This window comes from Ranitomeya variabilis, chromosome 2 (assembly GCF_051348905.1).
Source record: "Ranitomeya variabilis isolate aRanVar5 chromosome 2, aRanVar5.hap1, whole genome shotgun sequence".
Taxonomy (NCBI): Eukaryota; Metazoa; Chordata; class Amphibia; order Anura; family Dendrobatidae; genus Ranitomeya; species Ranitomeya variabilis.
Window position 1 is genome coordinate 95,327,534 of NC_135233.1, and position 20,828 is coordinate 95,348,361.

Below are 20,828 nucleotides of genomic sequence, written 5' to 3' on the forward strand. Positions count from 1 at the left end.
AAAAAGCCTTGACTACAAAACCAGACAAATATTTTCTTGCATTTTAGAAATATTCATCCAATAGGTTATTATGGTCAACAGCTATTCTTCAGAGGGAAAAAGCTCCATCTGGTGTTTCATCAGCTGCAGAAGGAATCTTCACAGGTCATAGTTTTAGCTGCCAAATGGTAAGGCTCAGTTTCATGCTTTTATTCCATGTGTGGTGACAAAGAGGGCGTTTCTACTCCATGATACAGATAAAATTACCTAACTACCAAATTTTATGACCCAGAAATACTGGACGGATATCAAAACAGAAGATATTTATTGGTGTTTTGTTTCATAAATATGTTACACCTATTTTCATTTGTACCTGGATTGATGGGTAAGTGCGGTTATTTTCTGAACTGCGTTCACCAAGGATACTGCCAGCTGATCGTCCTTCACATTTGTATCGGAATCTCATCCCTCTTTGACGGGGCTGCTCAAATATCTCTATGTAAGGTTCCCCTAAAAAAACATAGGGACTCATAAAACAAGCTGTGCAGTAACATATAAAGAAATGAACATAAATGAACATATATTAACTTAATTACTTGGGACTCCTACAAATAGTTTTCACATTAGAGTTGCACACAATATCTGGAAGTGATTTTCTGTACCCTTTTATTGAGTATCCCAGCAATGCATTATCAGTGGGTTTGGACCCTCATTCCCTGATCAGGAGGACATAGCACGTGCTGGACACAAATATGTAGGTTTAGTTATGGCTAGCACTTCCGTTCAGCCCTTTTGACTTGAATGGACTGAGGTACAGTACCATTTCTGTGCTTGAATAAAGAGAAAATGGATTGCAGCGCTCCAGGTAGCATTTGAAGCTCCTTTATGCTGTTGATTGGTGAAGTTTTCAAGGTGAGGACCAAGCCATCAAACATTGATAATCTAAATAGAAGTTTTACCACCTTAATTTTTTCATCAGAATCATAGTCAATCAAGATACATGACTGTCACAAGGATGAAGCCTTATCACCTCCATTGTAATAGATATTAATGACTAAATATCGAGCTTATGACGTCATGAGGAAAAATGTTGTAAATAACCATAGACCTATACTGACCAAATACGATAAATAAATCTCTTAATGTTGATGAAGGTATGAATAAGGTGATAGAAACTCATTTGCCTATAAGAAAATTTGGCTACATGTAGGATCCTGCCTCAATTACACATTTATGCATATTGAGGGGGCACATTACTATATCTAAACTATCCAACCACTACGTCCAACACATTTAATCAAGACCCTATTTCCCCATAACCAGATTTAAAATAAGTCTATAGACCATGCAGATGGTTACCCTATTACCGTAAATACATAACATCATACTTCACTTACCCATAAGTGTGCTGTGCATTATCATGTGATGACCTATCAGAGCAAAAAAAAAGATAATCAACAAGTTGGTTTCTAGATTTACAGTATAATATCTGTTGTGAAGCAATAGTAGAACATAAAATACATTTCTGATTTGAAAAAAAAAACCAGCAACTCCCTTTGTCATTATATCCTACCTATGACTTGATGAACTCTAAATAAGACTTAAAAGTTTACCATATATTGTGGACAGAATCATGGGCATGGTCAGATTGGTCCACTGGAAGTCAACCACTAAACCCTCCCAAATGAGATAATCAGCATGTGGGTTTCCAGATTTACAGTATAATATCTGTTGTGAAGCCATTGTAGAAAATACATTTATGATCTGAAAAAAACAACTCCCGTTGTCATTATATCCTATCTGTAAATTGAACTCTAAAAATGACCTAAATGTGTACCATATATTGTGGACAAAACCATGGGCATAGTCAGATTGGTTCACTGGAGGTCAACCACTAAACTCCAATTCTGATATAGGAGTGTACCCCTAATTCAACAAGGCTAGCAAGTCCAAGCAGAAGACTACCTAATTTGAAGGTGACACTGGACCGATTCCAAAATGATCTATTAGTCATATTCATAGATGGCCTTTTACCCATGGCAATTATTATTTATTATTATGCTTTGATTATATAGTATATATACATATCTAATATATAATTGCCTAGAATACTACTTCCTGCAATTTGTGCCAACTTCCGTGGCTTTGTCCGGAGCTAATGTCCGGAGCTAATGTCCGGAGCTAATGTCCGGAGATAAGTGACGTCACCAGTGTCCTACACCCAGGCAGAGCACAGGGGCCCCAGGCAGCATATGGGGCCCCAGGCAGAGCACAGTGGCCCCAGGCAGAGCACAGGGGCCCCAGGCAGCATATGGGGCCCCAGGCAGAGCACAGTGGTCCCAGGCAGAGCACAGGGGCCCCAGGCAGCCTATGGGGCCCCAGGCAGAGCACAGTGGCCCCAGGCAGAGCACAGGGGCCCCAGGCAGCATATGGGGCCCCAAGCAGAGCACAGTGGCCCCAGGCAGAGCACAGGGGCCCCAGGCAGAACATGGGGCCCCAGGCAGAACATGGGGCCCCAGGCAGAGCACAGGGGCCCCAGGCAGAGCACAGGGGCCCCAGGCAGCATATGGGGCCCCAGGCAGAGCACAGGGGCCCCAGGCAGCATATGGGGCCCCAGGCAGAGCACAGTGGCCCCAGGCAGAGCACAGGGGCCCCAGGCAGAGCACAGTGGCCCCAGGCAGAGCACAGGGGCCCCAGGCAGCATATGGGGCCCCAGGCAGAGCACAGGGGCCCCAGGCAGCATATGGGGCCCCAGGCAGAACACAGTGGCCCCAGGCAGAGCACAGGGGCCCCAGGCAGAACATGGGGCCCCAGGCAGAACATGGGGCCCCAGGCAGAGCACAGGGGCCCCAGGCAGAGCACAGGGGCCCCAGTCAGAGCACAGGGGCCCCAGGCAGCATATGGGGCCCCAGGCAGAGCACAGGGGCCCCAGGCAGAGCACAGGGGCCCCAGGCAGCATATGGGGCCCCAGGCAGAGCACAGGGGCCCCAGGCAGCATATGGGGCCCCAGGCAGAGCACAGTGGCCCCAGGCAGAGCACCACCAAATCGGAGGCCAAGGGGCCCCGCCTACCAAATCGGAGGCCGAGGGGCCCCACCAACCAAATCGGAGGCCGAGGAGCCCCGCCCACCAAATCGGAGGCCGAGGGTCCCCGCCCACCAAATCGGAGGCCGAGGGTCCCCGCCCACCAAATCGGAGGCCGAGGGGCCCCGCCAACCAAATCGGAGGCCGAGGGGCCCCGCCCACCAAATCGGAGGCCGAGGGTCCCCGCCCACCAAATCGGAGGCCGAGAGTCCCCGCCCACCAAATCGGAGGATAAGGGGCCCCGCCAACCAAATCGGAGGCCGAGGGGCCCCGCCAACCAAATCGGAGGCCGAGGAGCCCCGCCCAACAAATCGAAGGCCGAGCGGCCCCGCCCACCAAAGCGGAGGCCGAGGGGCCCGGGCCCGCCCACCAAAGCGGAGGCCGAGGGGCCCCGACCACCACATCGGAGGCCGAGGGTCCCCGCCCACCAAATCGGAGGCCGAGGGGCCCGCCCACCAAATCGGAGGCCGAGGGTCCCCGCCCACCAAATCAGAGGCCGAGGGTCCCCGCCCACCAAATCGGAGGCCGAGGGTCCCCGCCCACCAAATCGGAGGCCGAGGGTCCCCGCCCACCAAATCGGAGGCCGAGGGTCCCCGCCCACCAAATCGGAGGCCGAGGGTCCCCGCCCACCAAATCGGAGGCCGAGGGTCCCCGCCCACCAAATCGGAGGCCGAGGGTCCCCGCCCACCAAATCGGAGGCCGAGGGTCCCCGCCCACCAAATCGGAGGCCGAGGGGCCCCGCCTACCAAATCGGAGGCCGAGGGTCCCCGCCCACCAAATCGGAGGCCGAGGGTCCCCGCCCACCAAATCGGAGGCCGAGGGGCCCCGCCCACCAAATCGGAGGCTGGGGATCCCCGCCCACCAAATCGGAGGCCGATGGGCCCCGCCCACCAAATCGGAGGCCGAGGGTCCCCGCCCACCAAATCGGAGGCCGAGGGTCCCCGCCCACCAAATCGGAGGCCGAGGGTCCCCGCCCACCAAATCGGAGGCCGAGGGTCCCCGCCCACCAAATCGGAGGCCGAGGGTCCCCGCCCACCAAATCGGAGGCCGAGGGTCCCCGCCCACCAAATCGGAGGCCGAGTGGCCCCGCCCACCAAATCGGAGGCCGAGGTTCCCCGCCCACCAAATCGGAGGCCGAGGGTCCCCGCCCACCAAATCGGAGGCCGAGTGGCCCCGCCCACCAAATCGGAGGCCGAGGGTCCCCGCCCACCAAATCGGAGGCCGAGTGGCCTCGCCCACCAAATCGGAGGCCGGGGGTCCCCGCCCACCAAATCGGAGGCCGAGGGTCCCCGCCCACCAAATCGGAGGATAAGGGGCCCCACCAACCAAATCGGAGGCCGAGGAGCCCCGCCCACCAAATCGAAGGCCGAGCGGCCCCGCCCACCAAAGCGGAGGCAGAGGGACCCCGCCCACCAAATCGGAGGCCGAGGGTCCCCGCCCACCAAATTATTCTTACATTTGAATAAATAAAGTATATATGGATTCTAGACTCCCGATTCTTTAGAATCGGGCTGCCATCTAGTATATAATATATATATAACATGTACATATTCTGGAGCTCTTTACATACATTATCATCACAGTCTAAATTCCCTACCAGTATGTCTTTGGAGTGTTGGGGGAAATCAGAGGAAACTCAAGCAAACATGAGGAGAACATACAAACTCCTTGCAGATGTTGTCAATGGTCCAGTTAGCTTTTCTAGGCCGTAATGATTGACGATCCTCATGGCATCTGGCACACTTGGCAAATGCCCCTATGGCTGCTATCTAGCTAGACCTATATTTTCGTCAATAAATATGATATGACCTGTGTTCAATGATAACAGCAGACTGTATTAGATGATGGACATTAATGTGATTCTGAGTCGCTTCTTATGGACAACCATGAGGCAGGGAAGTCAACGAGTCTGAGGTCAAAAGCCAAGGGAGTACATCAATACAAAAGGATAAGACAAAAGGACAGCCAGAAGCAAAGTCCAGGGTTAGGTAACTAAGGTCAGAGTGCGTCAAAGGCCAAAGGGATAATACAAACGAGTAGTCAAAAGACAATTCCAAGGTCTGACAACAAAGATCATACAATCAGAACACAGAGTAAATACACCACAGGGCAAGGTTACAACTGGCAATGTTCTGATCATTGTCAGCCAGCTAAATAACCAGGTAATCACTCTGAATGGGTGACACCTGGAGGAAACCCCACAGGCTTGGCCAGATTGAACAGCTGAGCTATCAGTCACAATACCCACAGCCCAGCACATCCCTGCTTGGATGACAGATGTCAGTCACAATACTGACAACCCAGCACGCACTTGATCCTATAGGGTGGCTGAGCTGCCACTCACAGCATCCTTAGGACACAGTAAGTGGTGGAATCTTGACAATTAATATACTTGACATCAGATTATGTAGCTGTAAAATTATAGAATTATAACCCTTGATTAGGGTCCATAGGCCCTAAAAGACACCAACCACAGGGCATGGTGTTTAGAACTGACTTTTATAATAAAAATAATTATCAATATTAAAAAAAATTAGACATACTACTGAAATGATAATACAATTTGTAGATCCAGCAAACGTGAACACTGAAATCAAGTGCAATTAGTAACTGGATATGAAATAGTAATCTCTAAAATACAGTACAGGGTCCAATATGCTGGTCCTCTGTGAATATGGCAGACGTTTTACACTCTCTGAACTGAGTGAATATAAGCAAGCAAACAATCCCGAATCTGTGTCCCACCTGGAGACTGCTTGGTATTCTTATGGTTTCACATAAGGTTCTATGGTACGTTTTACTTCGAGCTGCATGGGTTAAGGTATTCTGTAGCAGAGGTGAACTTGGAGACATGCCAACCTATTCTCTTGTGTATTTGTGGGAAATGAGAAGAAAGAATGCAGTCTGACCAGCAATGGCAGATTTCACCACGTCAGGAGTAAAGTATATTTTCTTAACTGTTTAAGTGCAAAAGCCTCTGATGTGCTGAGCTAATGCATGGTACACCAAACTCATCTACTATGACGGTCATATACTGGACTGAATAATCTAAATAGTTTTACAGCAAGTATCTATCTATATAATAATATATATACATTTACAGAACGTATTATTATTAGTGATGAGCGAATATACTCATGACTCGAGATTTCCCGAGCAGGCTTGAGTGTCCTCCGAGTATTTTTTAGTGCTCGGAGATTTAGTTTTCATCGCCGCAGCTGAATGATTTACATCTGTTAGCCAGCATAAGTACATGTGGGGGTTGCCTGGTTGCTACATGTAATCAAGCCGGCTAAGAGATGTAAATCATTCAGCTGCGGTGATGAAAACTAAATCTCCGAGCACTAAAAAATACTCGGAGGACACTCGAGCCTGCTCGGGAAATCTCGAGTAATAAGTATATTCGCTCGTCATCACTAATTATTATGCATTCTGTGCTGGTCTGTATAAAGCACTATTATTTACATCAATGATTATATCGTGTATTACCAACGTTATCTATCAATGGCTCACAAAACAGACCATTATGCACCAAGCTCATACTTTTCACCAGTGCAAATGTATTTCCTGTTAACTATGAGCACAAAATAAAGAATACAAAATCATTAAAACAAATCCTTAAAAACCAGGACTGCCCCCCTTAATACCTGATCAAAATATTTCACATATACCAAAGAAGAGTGCACATCAAATCCATGATAGAATACATGAAAGAAATATGTTAGGTAGCAACGATTTAGCACGTTATCTTAATATCAAATCTGTAGCCGGTACATCCACAAAAACCTCTGTATCGGTAGCCATGTGTAAGCAGCTCCTCTCCATTGAAATGAATGGTATTATAGAGAATTATCAGTGCTCTTACTTAGAGTTCTCCATAACTTTTCTTCTTTTCAGTGGTCAGGTTTACTGGTTAGCAAGGTCCTATGAACCAAAGAATACAATGATATGTCTTCATGTAAGTTGGACCACCATCCTTGTAGAACCGGTGGTACAGCTGTTAGGCTAGGTTCACACTGCGTTAACAGCAGCCCGTTCAACACATACGGTAACAGGCTGCTGTTAACGCAAGTGCCGACTTGTCACATCGCTAGCGCAGATAGAGCATCTGCTAGCTCTATCTGCGCTAGTTGCGGAGCGCCCCCACACCGCCGCAGGGCCGAGGGGTACCCGGAGCCGGGCCTCTGGGATCTCAGTCCTGGGGTTGTCACGGTGGCTAGACCCGGTCCGTGGCCCTGTCTGTCAGTGGGGGACGTCCGTTGCCAATAGGTGCTGTTAACGGTGGTGTAGCGGTGCAGTTGTGGGGTGCAGGTCGCGGTAAATAACGAGGACACCAGGTTGCAGTCTCTTTACCTCTTTACTGGAGATCTCTCGGTCCTCAGTCCGGAATCCGGTCCACCAGGCTGCGCAAGTCCGGCCGGTCCAATGGCACCTCCAGAGTTCTCCTCACAGGTGGAAATCAGTGCCTTCCTTCTTAGCGCTATGTGTTGTAGTCCTTCCCTGCTGTGCTTACGGAAAGTACCCCACAACTGTTGTGTCTGTTTCTTAAGTTCCCTCACAACTCGATTAACTGATCTTCTGCTAATCTTCCGTCCCTTCCTGATGTTACAGTAAGAACGGCACCCGTTTGTCAGGTAGGCCTGGAGTTCTTCCGGGACCCTAGAGACGCCCCTCTCCCGCAATTGCCCCCCAAGACTTCATAGGTGATATGTGGTAGACAGCCCGCCTGAGACTGACTGTCCTGCCGCTGTTTGGAGTATGGCTTAAAGCTGTATATTATTCCACTCCCTCGGCGTTCCGGCCACCGGTAATGCGCCTCAGCAAGGTGCTGCCTCTTTCAACAAAACCCCTGCTGGTATTCTCCTTCTGCTTGATTTCGTTTCTCACTCAGCACAATCTATCTCGCTTCTAATCCTTTCTTAGGGCACCGCCGCTATTCTGAGCAGGCACGGTCCCGTTACGTTCTTTCAATGCCAAGCCTCTGCCAGGATCCCACCCCTGGCAGAGACCCTTCTGTCTCTTCCTCCACAACACCCTCTCTCACTAGGTGTTGCTTCGTTCGATCCAGTCAGCTTTCTCTACTAACTTCCTGCCTGACCCCCAGTTTACCCACTATGGTGGGGAGTGGCCTAATGAATAGCACCCTTAGCTCCCCCCGGAGGCCCAGCTGTGAAACATATTGGTGTCTGTGATACCTGATTGGAGGAACTCCTTCAGTGCCATCGAACGCACCGTGGCTCCCCTTAGTGGCGGAGCCACAGTACTGCAACGACCAGGACTCTGGGGCGCTGCACTCCCCCCTGGTTATACACAGTACTCCGGGACTGGGAAGAAAACAACAATACAGGTTAGCAAAAAGACATACAAATTTGTTGAGTGCAAAACAATAAGCATACTTGAACAGGCTTCCCTTTATGGGAGGTGAGGACACTTTAACGTTACAAAACATAATCATATATCATAGCAACAGGCTACAATTAACTCTCATTACCCAACCGGGTATTCTACTAAGTGCAAATGCTGGAACAATAAATTAACATTGCCTTTAAGAAACATACACTCTTAGTTTATCAAAGGCCTTCCTATAATCACATTACAGGGCAAGGTAACTTCACATTCTCCTACTTTGAACCTGCAGGACCGCCTGTCCCTATGGCACCAGACCTACTGCCTCTCCTTTCTTTTACAGGACCGCCCCGTTCAGCCAGGGCCTACTGCCTTTCTCTACTATACATAGTATAGACATAACATTCCTTTCAATTTGAGAGCATGGAGCACACTCTGCTTGGCTCCTATAAGGACTCACTCACTAACCCCTACGGGTCTACTTTCTGTCCTTAGTAACGAACTAACTTTCTATGGGGACGCAGGGTTTACCTTCTATCCTCACATTCGTTATTACTTCTTTACTTTCAGTTAAATGGAACTCTACATCTACCCCTACGGGCTTTCTGCATCTTTCTCTTCAAAGAACATTATCTAGGTTTCACATTTTAAACAAATTAAACACACATAACTTTTCCATGAAAAACAGTTACATTTTCTTCAAAGCATTATCTCGACATTACTGTTCTAAAACAGTATCACTTTCAAGTTCAATTCTAACCTCCCCTTTAAGAGGAGATCAAGTCTTTCTGAGGTAGCTCTTCTTCTCAGCCTACCAGTCCATGCAAAGGCTCCGGAATGGTATCTTCGCAAAATGTCTTTAAACAAAACCAGTAGGAAGCACCTTTAAGAAGGTGCAAACTATTTACAAGAAAGTTCAAATCATGCACAGTCCATGATTTCGCAGTTTGTGTAACTTTGTGCAAAACTTCAAGAAAACAACAATAGTGACCCCGGGTCAACAAAGGGGTCACCTTTTTAAAGTTTACCCTGGACGGGTTTAGCAGCAACTTAAAGAACAAACAGTAACTATTTACATTTCCATAAAAGAGCATTCAATTCAGAATCCCCCACGAGGCGCCACCTGGCGGGGGAACCCCTGCAATACAGGCAGGTCAGGTTCCAGATTCACTCCCGCGGCCAGGTACACCCCATGTGTGCGGGTCTGTTGCACAACCAGATCGTGTGCGGTGATGAGGGTCTGCGTTCCCACGTCTTTCTGCGCTGGTACATCAGGAACATTGGTCACTTGGAAAGGCACTTCCTTGGCCACTACGGTGGTTGCGGGGGTCATGCGGCAGATCGCAGGTTCTGTGATCAGACAGGTGGGGGCGACCGGGGTGGTTACGGATCGATCACACGGTGGCACCTTGGCTACAGGGGCTGGTTTCTCTTTCTTGTAGACGTTCAGAGCAAACCACCCCTTTTCCCCAAAATGCCGGGTGTAAGTAACGCTATCCCCCGGGTAGAGGTCCCGATCGGGGTGGCCCTCTCTAAGGTGTGACTCAACATCCCGTCGGTTGACAAAGATCTCCGCATATAGCCCCGGTTCCTTAATAAAGCCCCAGCCTCCTCGGAGCTTAAAGGTGGTGACGATGCCCTGCCTGCGCGGGGCCTGGTGAGTGGTGGGGTCCTTGCGGGCCCGATCCTTGACCGCCAAATCCTTTTGATGGTGAGCCTCCCGCCCAGCCTGATGTACTTTCTCCTCCTCTCGCCACCGATGTTCTAGCTGGATTTGGTATTCCTCCCAGCTTAGGGCCTGTACCATCTCCCCCTTCTGGGTCTCCACCCCGGGGAACCCCATAAGATTGGATCCGGGGTTCACCCAGCGGCACACCGTGCGCTCCGCGTGGACCTCACACAGCAAGGGAGTAGGGGTGATTGGGGCTCGCATACGGTGTTCCATGCCCGTGGCTTCCTCCCATGGTAGCAGGCGCTGGAGTCTATGGGTTCCCGGGAGAGGTGGTGCCGCTACAGGACCCACTAACACACCCTCGGCTGGCGGGGCAGGATCGGCGGACTCACCGACTGGTACGAGTTCACTTTCTGTAGCAGGTCCCGCTGGTTCTTCCGGTGAGAACTCCGATGTCCGGGAACCCTCTACCGGCTCCACCGGGTGCGGAGCCTGGACTCTCACATTCAGTTGGAGGAGCTGGTTATATAAGTCCTCCATCTCAGCTCTCAGGAATCTAGTGTTATCCACGGAGGACGGGCTACTGGGCTCATCCGGGTAGTCGGGGGAGACTTCCACTTCAACCCCACTGTCGGGTTCGGAGCTGCTGGCCATAGCGTCCTCCACGCGGGTCACTTCCTGGTCTTTTTCCCGCTCTCTCCTTCGGGAGCGGTTTCGTTTTCTCTGCCTCCGCCCCCCATTAAGAATTAGGAGGCGGATCTCTGCTGCTGACGGACACGTCCTCACCGTGCAGAAATATTTAGACTGGGCGGCCATTGCTGTTCGCGCTCTCCAACTTGTCTACGCCCACTCCACGCCCCTCTTCTCTTCCTGCGCTCTCCTCAGCGCTGCAATGGCGGCGGATTTTGGCGGCAAATGGCACAACACAGTCTTTTCAATAAAGTACGGTTCAAGTACAGTAAATCACAGTCTCTAGGCACACATGACCTGATTCTTCAGGCTTAAGTAGATCCTGTTCGTGACGCCAAGTTGCGGAGCGCCCCCACACCGCCGCAGGGCCGAGGGGTACCCGGAGCCGGGCCTCTGGGATCTCAGTCCTGGGGTTGTCACGGTGGCTAGACCCGGTCCGTGGCCCTGTCTGTCAGTGGGGGACGTCCGTTGCCAATAGGTGCTGTTAACGGTGGTGTAGCGGTGCAGTTGTGGGGTGCAGGTCGCGGTAAATAACGAGGACACCAGGTTGCAGTCTCTTTACCTCTTTACTGGAGATCTCTCGGTCCTCAGTCCGGAATCCGGTCCACCAGGCTGCGCAAGTCCGGCCGGTCCAATGGCACCTCCAGAGTTCTCCTCACAGGTGGAAATCAGTGCCTTCCTTCTTAGCGCTTTGTGTTGTAGTCCTTCCCTGCTGTGCTTACGGAAAGTACCCCACAACTGTTGTGTCTGTTTCTTAAGTTCCCTCACAACTCGATTAACTGATCTTCTGCTAATCTTCCGTCCCTTCCTGATGTTACAGTAAGAACGGCACCCGTTTGTCAGGTAGGCCTGGAGTTCTTCCGGGACCCTAGAGACGCCCCTCTCCCGCAATTGCCCCCCAAGACTTCATAGGTGATATGTGGTAGACAGCCCGCCTGAGACTGACTGTCCTGCCGCTGTTTGGAGTATGGCTTAAAGCTGTATATTATTCCACTCCCTCGGCGTTCCGGCCACCGGTAATGCGCCTCAGCAAGGTGCTGCCTCTTTCAACAAAACCCCTGCTGGTATTCTCCTTCTGCTTGATTTCGTTTCTCACTCAGCACAATCTATCTCGCTTCTAATCCTTTCTTAGGGCACCGCCGCTATTCTGAGCAGGCACGGTCCCGTTACGTTCTTTCAATGCCAAGCCTCTGCCAGGATCCCACCCCTGGCAGAGACCCTTCTGTCTCTTCCTCCACAACACCCTCACTCACTAGGTGTTGCTTCGTTCGATCCAGTCAGCTTTCTCTACTAACTTCCTGCCTGACCCCCAGTTTACCCACTATGGTGGGGAGTGGCCTAATGAATAGCACCCTTAGCTCCCCCCGGAGGCCCAGCTGTGAAACATATTGGTGTCTGTGATACCTGATTGGAGGAACTCCTTCAGTGCCATCGAACGCACCGTGGCTCCCCTTAGTGGCGGAGCCACAGTACTGCAACGACCAGGACTCTGGGGCGCTGCACTAGCAGTGACGGACCCGGAAACGCTGCAGCCCGTGTCCCAGGGTCCGTCACTCAATGACGGCACATGGCTAGCGCACACCCATTGTGGGCGGGCGCTAGTGATGCGTCCGACATAGAACTAAATGGCGGCGTTAACAGGCTATGTTACACCGCGTTATGCCGCGGTGTCACGTAGTCCGTCTAACGGACGCCACAGGCGCAGTGTGAACCCAGCCTTAGGGGCTGGCACTCAGTTATAAGCTACTACTTGCTGCCTACCAGTCACTAAATAAAATTAGACAGTCTATGACACTGGTCAACGCAATTTTTCTGGCAAAAGGTTTTAAAACATATTTTAAGTCAATTTTGGCTGCTGATTACGAATATGAACTCCGTTTTTGGCTATCACATCAGGATTTCGAGATATTTTCCATTTTTGATGAAAATTGCTCCTATCTAATGTTTTATGATAAAAACGCATGGTTTTCGATACTACATTGTATATTTTTAATCAAGGAATAACAAAGATTACAAAGTCTATGTACAGCAAATCAAATATACATACAGAATTAAACTACAAAATATAAAAACACATATATATGGCACACAGATGAATGACAAATGGCAGTTTTTTTAACTTTCTTTTCTTGGCTGATCTGTGATGTACAGCTTCTGGGTTGTCTCTCGTCAAGCTCCAGCAATAGTCAGCCATCATATGTGAGTCCCACCGGCCTTGATACTGTTCTCCTGTTGTTTAAATGTCCTGATGAAAACGCTCCCCTTGTTCCTCGCTCACACCCCCAAGGTTCTCTGGAAAAAAGTCCAAATGGCTGTGTAAATAGTGAATCTTGATACTCATTCTACATCCAAGATGTCGCAGACTCATTAGTAGCTCTTCCACAATCTCTTCATAGTTGTCTCCTTTCTTATTCCCTAGAAAATTCTGCACCACATTACAAAATGCATTCCAAGCTCTTTCTTCTGTCTCATTCATTGATGTGATAAAATTTGGGTCTCTCATAAGAATTCTTATTTGAGGTCCATCAAATATTCCAGCCTTTTTCTTCTCTTCACTAAGACCAGGAAATGTTGAACATATATAGTTAAAGCATTCTCCACTGTGATTGAGAGCTTTGACGAACTGCTTCATCAATCCAAGTTTTATGTGTAAGGGTACCGTTACACTAAACGATTTACCAACGATCACGACCAGCGATACGACCTGGCCGTGATTGTTGGTAAGTCGTTGTGTGGTCGCTGGAGAGCTGTCACACAGACAGCTCTCCAGCGACCAACGATGCCGAAGTCCCCGGGTAACCAGGGTAAACATCGGGTTACTAAGCGCAGGGCCGCGCTTAGTAACCCGATGTTTACCCTGGTTACCATCGTAAATGTAAAAAAACCAAACCGTACATACTCACATTCCGGTGTCACGTCCCTCGCCGTCTGCTTCCCGCACTGACTGTGAGTGCCGGCCGTAAACTAAAAGCAGAGCGCAGCGGTGACGTCACCGCTGTGCTGTGCTTTACGGCCGGCAGTCACAGTCAGTGCGGGAAGCAGACGGCGAGGGACGTGACACCGGAATGTGAGTATGTACTGTTTTTTTTTTTTTACATTTACGATGGTAACTAGGGTAAACATCGGGTTACTAAGCGCGGCCCTGCGCTTAGTAACCCGATGTTTACCCTGGTTACAAGCGAACACATCGCTGGATCGGTGTCACACACCGATCCAGCGATGACAGCGGGAGATCCAGCAACGAAATAAAGTTCCAAACGATCTGCTACGACGTACGATTCTCAGCGGGGTCCCTGATCGCTGCTGCGTGTCAGACACAGCGATATCGTATGGATATCGCTGGAACGTCACGGATCGTGCCGTCGTAGCGACCAAAGTGCCACTATGAGATGGTACCCTAAGGGAGGAAAGACAATGTCCTTCCTATCCACTAGAGGATCATGGATGACATTCTTATCACCAGATGCCAAACTGTCGCTGAGGCCATTCAGTTTTCACCCAATGCTCTGCTGTAGCTCTACTGTCCCAGTAGCACAGAAAACAAGGGTGTTATCATAACAAATGGGAATTGTGCATGTTCAAAGAAAACAAAGATATTCTCACATTTATTGGGAGACTAAATGAAAACTAAATTTACCTTAGTAAACCGTATAAACCAGCACTTTTCATACACTACTTATATTTATCATGGAATTCTTGAAAATGGGCTATATACCTGTAGCACAAAAATGTGATATGATAGAGAAATTATAAGATCAGATTTGAATTCAGCACCCTCAAATTAGTCTAAAACTGTTCTTAAAGTCCATGCCAGAATTTTTTTTTTTTGTAGACCAGTGTAATCTAATCATGGTTCCTGTTTTTTCCAATAAAATTAAAATGACCCCTTTATCCAGAGACCCATTAAATAAGCAATACGAGGCTACAAGATGTAAAAAGATCATATTAAACCCTTTCAGTCCGTATAAGGGGTGCACACATGTGAGAATGTGGATAACATGTGATATATGATTAGATTGTACCATGAACACCCTCCGTTGGATGCCCTCTAAATGTACACATTAGGGTGCATAAAGGCTGGCTGATGGCGGGAACGAACCTGGTGGGCGGGCTGATTTTTTACTCTCTGGGGCTTAGCTATAAGAACATAAATACATGTATGGAGGGCTCGAGCATTGCTGTAGCACCTATAAATAGATGAACGATGATCTGAAATATCACTTTTTTTTCCATTTTCAAGGTTCCAGTAGGTGTACAAATAGCAACTATTAGAGATAAAGAAAGGAGAAAGGCAACAATAGGAAGTGTGAGGGAGTAAGAAAGCAAAAGTCACAGTTTACATCTAGCTTACGTGAATCATTTGGGCATCAATGAAACTTAAGAAAACGGAAGACGCCAAGTCAGCGCAGACATAGCAAGTTATAAATGTGTCCTCTAATGCTGAAGAAGACAAGCCCTTATCTTGTCTAACAGGTGAGGAGTAGAGAGAACACTACACGAGAGGTCAATGCTTGATGTGTTTCCATAAATGTCACACTCTTTACAGCTACTATATCCATAAGTTGTATACTTTGATAATGTTACATATTCTCTCTATATGGCACCAATATTTTCTTCAGCTCGCCCTCTATGGCCGGACTCTAGAGTCAATGTCATATCTCATTGAAGTATCCTAAGTATGAAGCCAGAGGACATGGGGAACATATGTTAATTTCATGTTGACATTTTCTAGCATTTGGCAAGGGGATTGTATATGACCATGGATAAATTCAAACCTATAGCTCCAGGAGTTGACAACTCAACCAACATGCCATTATTATAGTAATGGACTTTGGGGCTATTAACATTAGGCTTATAGCAGTATGATAATGTATTTAAAGTGATCCCATGGGCTTCATGCAGTGAAACCATATGCTTTTGGTCTATAGTATACATTGTGTGCACAATTATTAGGCAATTAAGTTTTTTACTATATCACCATTTTTATTCATATTTGCCCCCTCCAAGCTGTATAAACTTGAAATCATATTAGATGAAGCAGATCAGGTGATGTGTATTGGTGTAATGAGGGAGGATGTGGCCTAAGGATATTACCACTCTTTATCAAGATGTGCAGAATTGTTAGCCATCTTCTTTTCCTCGGGCAACATAGGCCAAAAACGAGATTTAACTGACTCGGAAAAGTAAAAAATGATTAAGTCTTACATAGAGATGCAGCACTTTTGAAAATGCTAAAATTTTGGGGCACGATCACATAACCATCAAAAGTTTTGTTACAAATAAGTCAACAGGGTCGCAAAAAATGTATTAATAAAAAAGATGCCCACTAAATGCCAAAGATTTGAGAAGAATCAAAAGTGAAGTGACCAAGAACCCATTATCCTCCAGTGCTGTCATATTCCAGGACTGCAACCTCCCTGGAGGGGCCAGAAGTACAAGGTGTTCAGAGCTCAGAGACATGGCCGAGGTAAGAAAGACTGAAACCCGACAACAACTGAACAAGACATAGAAGGGGAAACGTCAAGATCAGGCCAAGAAATATCTGAAGACAGATTTTTAAGGTTTTATTGACTAATGAGATGAGAGTGACTCATGATGGACCAGATGTATGGGCCGGAGGCTGGATCAGTAACAGGCACAGTCCTCCACTTCGACTGAAACGCCAACTGGGCCTGATATTGTGAAAGATGAGCTAGTTGAACCTCTTGAGTTGAAGATGGACTGAAAATCAAATCCCAAACCTACTGGTAGTTCTTAGACAACACTTACATCAAGCAGCGGTACAGAAAAAGTATGCATTCTTCAAGAAAACATGATTTTTATGCAAGGCAATGCTCCATTGCATGTATCGAAGTCTCCACTGCTTGGCTTCCAGTAAAGGCCTTAAAGATGAAAGAATAATGACCTGACCCCTTGCACACCGCACACCTTTTGAGAACTTGTGAACCTTCTGAAACAGTAGATTTAAAGTGAAGGAAAATCTGAGCAGTGTCTGGGAGGCTGCGGTTGATGCTGCCCAAAAAGTTGATCATGAAAAGACTAAAAAACTGACAGTCTCCATGGATAGAAGACTTATATTACTGTTATTGGAAAGAAGGGATATATTGGTCATTGATATTTTTTTTAAATGTCTGAAATGTATTATTGTACACTTTTGAGTTGTTTACTTATTATGCTCTCTTTAACAGATGAAAATAAATGAGATGGAATATTGACATTTCTTATTTAGTTGCATAATAATCCTGCTTACATAGATATTTTTCTAAGAAAAACAAAATCTCACTTTTACTTTTTTAAATATTCAGTTTTTTGGTTTATTTAACCCCTCATATTGACAAACAGCAATGGAGTTTTTCAATAATTAAATTAAACATTAAAAATACAAATTGCCTAATAATTGTGCACACACTGCACATGTTAGTATAACGTAGTGACATCACTGAGTTTCGGGACTCTTGTAAGGTTTTTAATATATGACTACTGGCAAATAATATATCTTTTAGAAAAGTCCCTAAACTTTGGGCCAAGAGAGAATTAGAATTATTTGTTATTCCTCTGTTTTAGTCAGCGGGATTTGTTGGGTCTATTAATCTTCCTGTTTGGAACTATTAAAGCTAAAAACTTGGACAGAAGACTTGACACTATTGTGAATAGACCCCAAATGTTTTGTCAAATCAAAATGTTTTTCTCTGTACTGTAACGATAAATATTCTAAATTTTGCAAACACAATGTGCTAAAGTTTTGTAATATGGCTCCATTCAGAAGCCCTACATTTTAGTGCCAAGGATGGGGTCAAACATTGTCCCATTACATTGGAAAAGGAATTTCTCATCTCACATAAGGAGATTCAATACCATCATTGGCACTAAATGTAAGGTTCATGTAATGATTGAGTGTTTAAGTTATATACTTTGCTTACCACCCCGTATTAATTAGGGAAAAGTTTTGACATTGATAACAATTTTGAAACTCCTCAGGTGTCCCTGCATGTTAGCAAAATGTTGGTCGATCTTATCACTTATGAAGGACCAGCAAACCATCTAGTAAGCACGGAGATGTTATGGTTCTCCCCAACAGTGAGTGTTTAGAGTCTAAGGCTGCCGTCACACTAGCAGTATTTGGTCAGTATTTTACCTCAGTATTTGTAAGCCAAAACTAGGAGTGGGTGATAAATGCAGAAGTGGTGTACAGTATATGTTTCTATTATACTTTTCCTCTAATTGTTCCACTCCTGGTTTTGGCTACAAATACTGATGTAAAATACTGACCAAATACTGCTAGTGTGACGGCAGCCTAAAGCTTAGATAATGGTCAAGCAAATGATCATTCGGCTGACATCTATACCTTGTGAACCTTTTATACACACACATGTGTTTTCAATAGGGAGAGGAGAATAAGTCACTGACAGACACCAGCTTATCTCTCTTGAGAGCAAAAGGATACAACATGTTGAAATCCAAAATTCCTGACTCTTGTTTTTCTTGACATCAGCTGTTGGGGAAAACCATCAAACCTCATGCACTTTAATGGTTAGCTAGTCCTGCTAAAAGTGGTAGGATTGACCAATATTTTACTAATGTGTTTGGTCACCTAAGGCGTTTCCAAACTGTGATCAAGGACAAAACTTTGACCTAACTGATACAGCATAAGTTAAGTATATAACCTTCCCTGTGTCTCACGCCTAGAAGAGCTACAAACGACAATTACTGCCATAACTCACATTGAGGTCGGCTGACACAAGGTAAGGCCTTAATACTAGAGACAGGATGGGACAGTCCCGGCTGGGTATACCTTGTCGCGGTGGGATGGCTTTTACGATTTTTGATCCACATAGTGTTAACCAAGTACCCTATGTTATTTATATGTACTATTACTATTTACTTACTACAGGGTATATGCTTATTTTGTTTTTTTTATTGTGTTTTGTCTGTGAAATGTCCACGGTGTGAACGTGTTCTTCTGATTTCCATGCGTACCAACTTATGCTCCAGCTCATTTCTTTGGTTTACTTGACAACTACTGCATGCATGCAATACTAATTGATGTATATAGTATGTAATCTGTTTGCATGCATATTATTTAGGTATTTAGTGGCACGATAAGAGCTTCTAAGTTGTTTCCCGCAGTAAGAAAGAAGCTGTTGTGTCAAATGATTACAAAGCTGACAATAACAGTGCCATGTGCTCACTTCACTGGGCAGAAAAAGGAGTTGGATATGCTTCCAAGCAGCACCTGGGAAATCCCCACAATAAAGGGAGTTTTTTTGGCATATAGAAATTGGTTTATATTTTCTGTTAATATTTCCTATGTCTAAAATAGATTTTCATGTGTTTTACAGTTGATCCATTGTGTTAGGGTCAGATCGTTTTCATATTTTTCAGTTTTATGATCACATTAAGACACGCTACCACAAAAATCAGGTAGCAATAAATCATGAGATTATTGTAATAGAAGGAGCTAATAAATAGAAACACAATGTGCATGTTCTTAAATTATTCAGTAAATATATCATTCATTTCCATGATAGATCATTTTGGAGCAGTGTGATCTATGTCTATGGTGATTTTATGGATCGAATTGAAATGCAGACAAACCACCAGAGAACTTAGTTGCCTATCGGTCAAGTCTGGAGCTGATAACAGCTCATCTATGGGGCTGTGGAGTGTGGGAACCCCATAGATCTGATATTGATAGATCATTAATATCAAAGTAGTGAACAACCCCTTTAAGACCATAGCTGTTTGATATACACAGCATGCCTGAGTCATTATATTTCTTCTCCCAGGTATTTCATGTCCTAGGCTTGAGGTTCTCAACCTATTGTATGTACGGCTATGCACTATCGCTCTTAGAGGTACTTGCACTGTACTAAATCATTAGTAAGCAGCACAGAGTGGGGGTTCTTGGCTTAGGAACATTGAGAAACACTGTACAAGGTGACATCTTGTTTCTTACTATTTTGTATTTTGCTGCAGGACAGTATAGAGGGTGGCAGGACTTTTCGTCCCTCCTTTATTAGCACATAGCATTATCTCCTCATACAAGCAAGTCCCCTGATGACTTGAGCTTGGAAGAAACGCGTCGGGACGACAATATAGGGAGAGTGCAGGGCATGTGTATACAGGGGTAGATGTGGACTGCCCTTGTAAGGGCAGGAGCTTTGGGGATAGCCTACTGGTAGCCCCATAGGGATTGACATAGGGACTGTCATCTCTTCATTCTTCGGATATCTATCTGACAAAAGAATACCCGGTGCTCCGATGCCTGCCTTATGGAATTGTTGGGACCTTTCCTTTTACTTTGTTTAAAAGTTACAGTAAGCATCTCTCACAGTATATGCTTATTACTGTCCATTGTTCTTATATGCGTCTGTATGCATAGGGTTAGTTTCTGTCTTATATGATTTTTGTACAGCCTCTTTAAAACCTTATCTCAGAAAGACTGATTCTGCATATACAGTCGGAAACTTTTAATCCTGTCTAGGGCTCATCAGTCTCTAAAGTCCATTACATATGGTTGAGACTTGGCCCCATTTTATGTGTTCACTTGGGTGACTGGTTTTTATTGACTTTAGTGTATTAAAAGTTACGTTTTATTTTCCACTTTTTTTGCTTTGTTATGATATTTTGTTTATATCCATCATGTCATGCTCTAAATGGCCATGCCTTGTGGATTCTTCTACGTTGCAAACATGCAAAGAATAGAAGAAAGGAACAGACTAAGGCTACTTTCACATCCGTCGCAATCCGTCGTTTTGGTAAAAAAACGGATCCTGCAAATGTGCCCGCAGGATGCGTTTTTTTTGCCATAGACTTTTATTGGCGATGGATTGCGACAGATGGCCACACGTTGCATCCGTTGTGCAATGGATGCGTCGTGTTTTGGCGGACCTTGGTGACGAAAAAACATTCAAGAGAACGTTTTTTCGTCCGTCGGATCCGCCATTTCCGACCGCGCATGCACGGCTCGAACTCCGCCCCCTCCTCCTCCTTCAGAATGGGCAGCGGATGAGTCGGAAAACTGCATCCGCTGCCCACGTTGTGCACAATTTTGCACA

General features: G+C 46.4%; 1 protein-coding gene across 1 annotated transcript in view; it reads right to left on the reverse strand.

Annotated features, from left to right (window-relative positions):
• Nucleotides 1-20,828, reverse strand: part of REL (REL proto-oncogene, NF-kB subunit) — an 83,307-nt gene that overhangs the window by 31,718 nt on the left and 30,761 nt on the right. Inside the window, exons 4-5 of the mRNA XM_077282752.1 lie at nt 1,377-1,409; nt 353-489 (exon numbers count right to left, since the gene is read on the reverse strand). Of these exons, the coding sequence (XP_077138867.1) occupies nt 353-489; nt 1,377-1,409 (170 nt within the window). The remainder of the gene's footprint in view (nt 1-352; nt 490-1,376; nt 1,410-20,828) is intronic.